General features: G+C 38.8%; 1 protein-coding gene across 1 annotated transcript in view; it reads right to left on the bottom strand.

Moving 5' to 3' along the window:
- The window catches only part of lhx4 (LIM homeobox 4), a 13777-nt gene extending 4185 nt beyond the window's left edge, over positions 1-9592 (bottom strand). The window contains exons 1-2 of the mRNA XM_046871610.1: positions 9243-9592; positions 4695-4866 (exon numbers count right to left, since the gene is read on the bottom strand). Of these exons, the coding sequence (XP_046727566.1) occupies positions 4695-4866; positions 9243-9318 (248 nt within the window). The 5' untranslated portion in view covers positions 9319-9592. The remainder of the gene's footprint in view (positions 1-4694; positions 4867-9242) is intronic.
- Positions 9593-10116: the final 524 nt, after the last annotated feature.

Here is a 10116-nt window from a genome sequence, read left to right as displayed (position 1 = left end):
GGAGATGCACACAAACACCTGCGTTAGAACTTAGCATAAATTTAGCACACAGTCAGAAAGTGGTTTTGCTCCACACACCTATTTGTTAAATAAGCATTGCTAATTGCCCTTTAGGGAGCAATGTGTGTCATTTCATACTGAAACATAACATGGATTCCTTAAGCCTGCTTACTCTCGCTCGCTCTCTCTCTCTCTCTCTCTCTCTCTCTCTATATGATATACACATCACATACAAGGGGAATAGGGGGAGCGAGGGGAAGGGGCAAGTTTAACATTAAAACCCCCCTTTTACCCTCTGGGTGAGTTAACAATGTTATCTTCCACTCAGAGTCTCACTGAGACATTTAAGTCTCAAACATGATTCAGTAAACGGATAAAAGACAAACTTAATTTATTTCTTAATGCGGGAAGAGAAGAACAAGAGAGAAAGGAAAGGAGGCTATGAAGGCTAAAATAAAAGAAGAAGAAAAGAGAGAGGAGAAAAACAAACTCAGGAGACATGATTATGACTGTGCCCTACTCCTGACAAAGGCCACACACTTCACAGTAAAAAAGAATTTAAAAAACCAGCGGCTACTTTGAGTGAACTTTATTACTGTGTTTTGAAGATGATGTGTAGTGGTACATGACCACGCTGTAATTAAAGGAGCCGAGCAGATGCTGAAAAAATGGAACAGCTGAATGATGTTAATATGACCAATGCAATTTGTACTGAAACATGTAAACCTGAGCCTTCAGACTCAGCATAGTAGCAAAAGGTCTTTTAGCAGGTCCCAATAAAAAACACTTGACACAGAACATAGTACAACTGAAGAGATGAGATGAAAAGGGTTTTGATCATCATCTAAACATAGATTTCTGGCAGACCTAGAATCAGAAACTACAATCTACCCATCTCCTTCTTACATTTTAAACGACTGTCTTAAATAATCAGTGTTCTTAGAGTTGGTTGGACATCTATCAACCATAACCCTAAAGATGACCTTAATCTTTGCACCACTTTTTTAAAACCCTGAGAGCCACTGGAAACCTTGCCCCTTTGAAATCCTCTAGGAAATCTGCATTCTTGACGTCCTTGAAGTACCCTGCTCAGACTTCAGTTTCTAAAACTCCTGCTGTATCAGAACTCCTGTCTGTCAATGTCTATGAAAGATGCTGATTTATCACTTGCCCTTGCTTTCAAGGACCTTTGTTTTGTCTGTTGCATGAAAGTTCCATACTCTCCCTGTCTTCCTTTGAAGAGACTGCCCTGTTGACTCTCCTGTGTGGACCCTACGATACTCACAAAACACTGCTCTGAAAACAGCCTCTGAGAATCTTGGCCTTTTATGGACTACACCTGAGCTGCCAGCATCAGTAACTGTATCATTGACACTGCTACATAGATGTTCTGCTTTGCTTACTGCCTGAGGCCTTCTAACACTAGTGTACACTGTGTAATGCTACTGCTAAATAGTAGCGTTACCTCTAAGGACCCTGCTACACCAATATCCTTTGAGGGCTTTGCTACTCTGACATACTCTAGTAACCTTGCTGCATCAGCATACTTTAAGGACTCTGCTACACTTATATCCTCTGACGACCCTACGACAACAGTATCCTCTGAGAATCCTGCTACACTCATATACCATGAAAACTCTGCCACTCCAATATCATCTGAAGACCCTGCAACACCAGTAGCTTCTGAGGACCCAGCTACACCAATATCCTCTAAGGACCCTGCTACACCAATATCCTCTGAGTACTCTGCTACACTGACATCCTCTAGTGACCTTGCTACACCAGTATACTTTAAGGATTCCGCTACACCAATATCCTCTAAGCATCCCGCTACACTCATATACTATGAGGACTCTGCCATTCCAATAACCTCTGAAGAGCCTGAAACACCAATAGCTTCTGAGGACCCATCTACACCAATATCCTCTGAGGACCCTGCTATATCATTAACCTCTAAGGACCCTGCTACAACGATATCTTCTGAGTAACTTGCTATAACAATATCTTCTGAGGACACTGCTATACCAATATACTCTGAGGACTCTAATACCCAGACATCCACTAGTTGCCCTGCTACACCAGTAAACTCTGTTGACCTGCTACACCTATCCCAGATAGATGGAGGAGGGGCATTCAAAGCGGTGTGCAAGGAAGCAGATATGCAGAAAGCAATAGGGGGCTTGTGCTAGGCTAAAGGCTAACTCTAGCTGGCCTGCTCAACCATCCATCCTGCTCAGAAATGTCTGTTCCCTGAACAATATATTGGATTACATCAGTCTCCAACAAGCTACTCGGCATGAGTACAGAGACTGCTGCATTGTTGTTTTTACAGAGACAACAGAGCTCCAGGCAGAGTTTCGAAAGCTGGACAGGCTACATCAACAAGGAATAGTGTCTCTGTCCTCGTTTCAACCTGTTGCTCACTGCTGGTGGAGTTTATGATTGTTAGATGTAAACCTTCTTATTTACTGAGGAATTCACCACCGTTATTGTACTTGGAGTGTACATTCTACCTAGCGCTAATGCTAAGACGGCACTCGTGTACTCTATGGAACCACAAGCTAACAGCAGAACACACAACCTGTTGGACTGTTTATTGTTGCCAGAGATTTTAATCATGCAAATCTTAGGAGTGTGTTTTCTAAATTTAATTAGAATTTGGACTTTGCAACCAGATGGGAATACATGCTGGATGTTGTTTACATAAACATCCCAGGAAATACTGAGTGAAGCCCCGCCCCCACCTTGGCTATTCAGACCACATCTCTGTTTTGCTGATACCAGCATACAGACCCCTCATCAGGCGTTTAAAACCAGTCCGAAAGCAGGTGAGAACCTGGCCAGCAGGAGCCATTTCTGCACCTTAGGACTGCTTTGAATGCACTGACTAGGACATGTTTAGGGAGGCTGCAACCTACAGCGACTTCACCGACTTGCGTGCACATCATCAGTAGCCAGCTACATCGGCAAGTGCATTGTTAACGTGTCCATCTCCAAGACCATCACCATATGCGCCAACCAGAAGCCGTGGATGACTGCAAAGTGTGTGCACTGCTAAAGCCTAAAAACTTTGCCTTCAGAGCAGGGGACAAGATGGCCTTAAGAACAGCAAGGGCCAAACTGGCCTGAGCCATCAGAGAGGCAAAGCATGCACTTGCCAAGAGAATTAATGGCCACATCCAGGAGAGCAGAGAAATCTGGTCCAAAGTGTTCAACCATCGCCCCTGTGCCAAATAATTCTACAGTCTCCTGCCTCAGTGACCATCATTTCATTGCACTCACACCCATCATTATGAAGTGTTTTGATAGGCTCATCATGAGGCACATTAAGACCCAGCTACCACCCTCACTGGACCCTATGCAGTATGCGTATCGTCCAAACCATTTTATGGTAGATGCCATCACCACTTCCATTCATCTGGCCCTCACCCAACTGGACAATAAGGACACATATATATGAATCATTCCCTTTGAGGACTCTGCTACTCTGACATAGCGACCCTGCTACACCAGTGTTCTCTGAAGACTTGCTACACCAATATTCTTAAGAACCCTGCTACACATATACCTTTTTATGGCCCTGACACACCAGTATCCAGTACTGGACAAAGTACACAAACCAAACAAAAAAGTACAGTGGTCCCCCGGAACTTGCGGGGGTTACATTCTAAGGCCCCCCTGTGAATTGCGGAAATCCGCTTTCCAAAATTTTGGACGCACCCCCACAGCCCCTATGGTACCTCAGTGAATTCATCTAGACATTATGTCACTTTAATACAATAATGTGTTTTACAAATTTTTATAACTTTTTTTAGTAAAAACATATTCCTAACGCTCCTGAACATTCTGTCCTGCTGCGAATTCCTGCAAATTTTATGATAATCCGAAACTTGCTGTTAGTTTCAAATGAGAACCTGCGAATTTTCCGAGCAGCGAGTTCTGATTTATCGGGGGTTAACTGTACTTGAGTTAAAGAATAGATACATGAGGTAAAATATTACTAGTAAAAAGTAAAAGTGCTCCCTTTAAACTTTTACTTAAGTAAAAGTACACAAGTATTTGCCTTCAAATGTACTTAAGTATCCAAAGTACTATAATTTATTATGCTCTCTGATAACTCTAGTGCACTAGTATTTCACAAGGATCCTGCTAACCCTAGATCATCAGAAGATCCTGCTACTGAACATTGATGTGCTCTGTGGATCCTGGTTCACCAATATACTCTTAGGGCCCTGATACATTATTATCCCCTGAGAACCCTGGTAAACCAAAGTCCTCTAAGAGCCATGAGACACCAGTCACCATTGAGGATGCTATTCTATAACATTTTAAGGACCCTGCTAGATTATATGCTCTGAGGACCTTGCAACACCAGTGTCCTTAAAAGGTCCTGATACACCATTGTCCTTTAATAGCATGCTAGAGCAATGTCCTCTGAGAACCATGTTTGTAGGGCCTTGTTAGTAAATGATCCTGCCCCCCTAATTTCCACTGTCTGTTCTGTCGTTTCCGCCTCTCTTTTTTGTTCCAGGACCCACTTGGGAATTCAGGCACCTAAATGGAGTGGCCGTATACCTCCATCCTGATTATTCTGATGCCCAGTTGATATAAAAGGAAAAGAAGTCCAAAGCTGATGGCTAGTTAATTCAGGCATTTTCTTTTGTTATGAACTATGAAATAAAATATATACTGACGTGTAGAAGTGTTCTCTGCAGTAGACGTGTCCTCCTCTGCAGTAACACCTGTCATTCAGCAGCTCGTCACACTCTGCACACCTGAGACAGGTGGAGTGCCAGTGCAGATCCTGAACCTTACACACAAACTTATCCAAGATACGCTGGTTACATCCCGCACACTCCGGGACTTCTGTATACACACACACACACACACACACACACACACACACAGTCAGTTACAACATACGCAATATCTTAAACATTTGTACACATAGAATAACAGAACAAGAAGGAGTGACCAAAGGGATGAAAGAAACATTTATAATATTATAATAATAATATTAAGCTGATATTCTGAATGAATGAACTATAACACTATAACATAAGTTATAACCTTGTGTGTGTGTGTGTGTGTGTGTGTGTGTGTGTGTGTGTGTGTGTGTGTGTTTTACAGCAAATGTGAAGAGAAAATAATTGTAAGTATATCTGGAGGTCCAGCTAAAACGGAGCTCAGGTGATGAAAGGCCACCATTCATACAAAAAATAATCAATAATACGGAATAAAGAGCGGAGTCACGCGCATGCGCACACGGACACTCATAAAAGAATGATTTAATATATAATATGAGCAGGGAAGAGCGGAGTAACACCGACACCGACACTGATCGATATCTCGGATAGGGTTGAGATTACAATCAACCTACACTTACATAAAAATATATATTTATATTTTTTACAATTACTCTAAATTAAGGGATGCTGTCACGTGACACGATCAAGTTTTTAGGAGGAGGAAAGTTTCTCATGTCCATTTCACCTGTATGGCACTGCATACAACATGAATGATTTATTGTTTTTTATGTTTATCTCCGATTTGTTGAACAGGTAAAGGTAAAGTGCAGACATGAGAGAGGAAATCAACCAATAATTCTGAATGATTCAGGCGCGCGCACAAACACACGCGCGCTCTTTACACTAATCACACTATTAATTATGCAGCAAAATAATTAATTAATCGACAGTAATTGCCGGAACACGCGCACATTTACACTGTTACTAAAAATACCAATGACTAATTTGTTCAAAATTAAAGCTCATTTATCAAATAAATATTTACACAATTCTTGAATTGAATTCTTATAACAATGAAATAACTTATAAAAAGCAGACATTTATATTTCACGTGATAACAATTATAACATTATTATAATATAATATTATATATTTTAAATATATATATATATATATATATATATATATATATATAGTCCTGTTTAAACTAAATAATCATATTTATTAACAAATCCAACCTATATTTGTGCTTTTACTGAAATCAATCATGCAACATTTTTCACTTTTTTCACTGTTTAGTAGGTTTCATTTGAACCTGTGTTCATTCTGCTGTTATTTTCTTAATAAATGAACGCACCAAACGCCCGCGCGCGCGCGCGTGTGCACGCGTTTTTAATCACGTTACCGTTTTATAAATTCTCACTAGAGAACGTCATCTTTTTTATAAAATCTAAAATATGCAGTAAATTTGATACACAAAATTAATTTGTTTATAAATATCATAAATACTATTTTCTTTTTTTTTGCTTACAATATCTTTATTAAACCATGATTTAATATTTACATCTGATTTCTGTTAGCTCTTTGATCCTATAGATTCTTCTTTATCGCATTCATATTTACAATAATAATTTAGATTAGATTTGACTTCTATTCTCGTACATTTGTACACGTGCACGTGAGATGTATGGATAAATATTAATGTATTCTTGTCATCACTAAATCTATTTTTTTGGTGCCTGTGGTGTTTATTGAATGCATTAACTTGTTATTCAAAGCTACATTTCTTAACGTCGTCGTCATTAGTATCATTATTATTTTCATTAATCCTGGATTAAAATTTAAATTAAAACCTAAATTAGAAATTAAACCTAAATATTTTGGGCTTATTGTGTATATTTTGTGAAGAATTGTTTTATAATTCTTAATGCGGTTACAAACCAGAAAACAGAATCCTTATTTCCTGCTAAAGAAAATAAAAATATTATAATAACCAACTTTAGCTTGAAGGATCGTGTGTGTGTGTGTGTGTGTGTGTGTGTGTGTGTGTGTGTGTGTGTGTGTGTGTTTTGGGTGTGAGATGAGGCCAGTGTCAAAAGTCAAACAAGACCAAGATAAATGAACACCAGTATAAACCGAATGAAACTGCTCAGTCTGCTTGATTGTTTTTTGTATTTTGTTTGTTTGTGTGTGTTTGATTTCCTAGATTTATAGAAATAAAGAGAAAATTCTCCTTATTTTTCTTTAGAACGGTTTATCATGAAACCACGTCCAATTTCATTTTTATGTGATTAAAAGCATAATATTTTCATTAATTCCATAATAACCAGGCAGTAAATACATAGAAAACCAGAAATAAAAGAACCAGTCCAAAATATATTCCATTTCTTGCTGTTGTGATATTTTATACCTTTATAAAAAGAGAAATATAATAAATAATAAAATCTTGAGGTCAGTGATATTCAGTGCAGAACCTTTTTCTAATATCAACACTGAGGTGATGCTACTTCCAGGTCCAGTAGAATGACCTTAGTGAGAGGAAAAGGAATCGTGTAGTACATTTATATCTCTGTTTATATGAATAATGATTATGTAAGTTATTTATCACTGCAGTATATTACAACCAAGCCCACGATATGTCCGAGTTAAACAACAGTCGGTTCTGATCAATTTCATGATCTTTTGCTCGATAATAAACTCAGTGTTGCTGCATATCGGTGCGACATTTTAGTTTTTTTGGTCACAAGTTCATCATCCAGGATGGAGAATGTGAACCAAGTTAAGTGATATTTCTACACACACACACACACACACACACACACACACACACACACACACACACACTCTCTCTCTCTCTCTCTCTCTCTCTCTCTCTCTCTCTCTCTCTCTTTCCATCTCTTTCAGGGTCATGCACGAGGCAGCACACACTAATTACCCCACATTTAGGTGAGAAAAAACGGATGTAATCGATTATTTTAGCCAGAATTATATTTTATATTTATAATTTATCTGAACACAAATGCAGTCCGATAGCCAGCATAATGATGCTGTATCGTTTTATTTAGAAATAGATTTTAAACCAGAACAGCAAATGACGATGATGATGATGATGATGATGATGATGATGATGGTACAAATTCTTTTTTACTTGAGGCACGAATTGAAACGAATTAAAGAATTGACTAAATATGAATATTTAGTCGTTATATCATATTCCTGAATATATTCTTCAATTCCTTATATGAATATTATATATATATGTATATATATATATATATATATATATATATATATATATATATATAGATATATATATATATATGAATATGTGATATAAATAAAAAAATTGCACCAGCCGCTTATTATTTGTCTGGTGTCCAGTAATTCTATTGTGCTTAAAACAAAAAAACAAACAAACAAACAAAAACGGTGGTACATCTTGAAATGTGTAAATGTGCAGCTCTGTAGATTTTCACCCGCATTTATCTCCCTGACTTCTATCAGATTATGGCGAGCAGATGAACTGACCAGGCGAGCAGATGTGAAGATAAAGAGGCAATTTCTTTAATTTAATTTCATTTAATCAGCGTTTGGATTTACAGAGCCGGAGCTCCAGCCACGTCACTAAACTCAGCTCTAATCTCTCCATATATAACAGGATTAAATTCGCTTTAATGCGATCGGATTCGGAGGAGAAAAACCCCCAAAACGTCAGCATAAGGAATAAAACAAAAAAACACACATCTATATAAAATCCGATTTAGTAAAGATATGGTTGCATATGTGTGTGTGTGTGTGTGTGTGTGTGTGTGTGTGTGTGTGTGTGTGTGTAGTGGCCTGGTGGAAAATAATGCATGTGATGGAATTTAAAATGCGAAATGTTGCTTTTAAAGACAAAATCATGCAGATTGTGTCAACTAAAATCAGCCATTAGGATTTTACTATTTCAGTGTAGATTTATTTCAAAGAGGAAATATTATGGAGATGTGAACGCAGGCCAAACTGATCCGCATTCGCACATCTGCACACATCTGTATGCGTGATAAATCAGACTCTAGCTTTATCCAAGTCTAATCCTATTTTGAAGTAAAAAAAAGAAGAAGACATGCTCGTTTTGCTGTGTTGATAAAGAAATTAAATATTTCCGATTTATGATTTGACGGGAAGAAAATAAAAACCACAACAAGCGCGTCAAGATGTGATCACTGGCTATGATTTAGCGTGTTATAATAATTTAGCATGAGAAAAGTGTTACGCATTTGAGTGTGCTGTTCGTGAATAGAAATAATGTAAACGTAAAATAAGGAGAAAAGTGGAACAGACAGTGATGAGAAATGGAAATTCGGACCTGATGCGTTTTTATGCGTTTCACCTTTTAAATACTCGCACATGTCACCAAAAATTCATCGAATCAATATTGCTGCATCATCATCATCATCATCATCATCATCATCATCAAACTCAGAGCAGTGTGAATAGGATGAAGGGTCTTACGCTGCAGTGGGACGAGCATGTCGGGCTTCGCGGCGCTTTCGCTGGGCAACACGGAGGCGCTCTGCATCATTTTCATCCGCTCTGATAAAAACACACACACACTCCCACACACACACACACACACACACACACACACTCACACCCACTCACACACAGCCATACACGAGCACATTCAGGCGCGTGTCCGTGCTCGGAGCTCTCCAGACAGGAAAATTAAAAAACTCCTCAAAACAGAGAGCATGAGAAGGATGGGACGCGTCTCTTTTCCCTTTTTCCTCCCCTTCTCTCTCTCTCTCTCTCTCTCTCTCTCTCAGCGCGCACATAGACGCAGACGCACGCGCCCGCGTGCATCCGCCCCCACCCTCACACGCGCGTCCGTCGTAACACCGCACCGCTTTGATTCATTCACTTTGCAGAGGGCGTCGCGTTGGCCAATCAGAGCACGCCGGAAGTGACGAAAGCGCCCCTTAGCGCGCTCGAGCGCTATATAAACACAGGCAGCCTGAATCTAAAAAGAAGTCGGAGGCAGTTGATCGGCCAATACACATTAAATAAGTATTAGATGAAGATTAATGAACGATATCGCCTCATTATCTTCTTTTTTATTACATTTTTATTGTGTTTAAACGCTTGTAAAATGATATTAAGAAACAGAGGGTGAGGTCGTTAGCGTGTTGATTAGCAACCAATTAGAGAGAGAGAGAAAGGTCACGTGTCATTTCCTCAAGTCTCCTGTTTGGCTTCAAACCTGTTGTTCATTTTGCTATTTTTTTATAAGCAAACCTGATTTTTATTATAATTACTTAAACTATAAAACATTTAATATGTACACCAATAACGTTTATACAGAAATATTAGGCACTTTTTTTTCGAA

Source organism: Silurus meridionalis, chromosome 17, assembly GCF_014805685.1.
Source record: "Silurus meridionalis isolate SWU-2019-XX chromosome 17, ASM1480568v1, whole genome shotgun sequence".
NCBI classification, from domain to species: domain Eukaryota; kingdom Metazoa; phylum Chordata; class Actinopteri; order Siluriformes; family Siluridae; genus Silurus; species Silurus meridionalis.
This window is presented reverse-complemented; position numbering and strand designations above follow the sequence as displayed.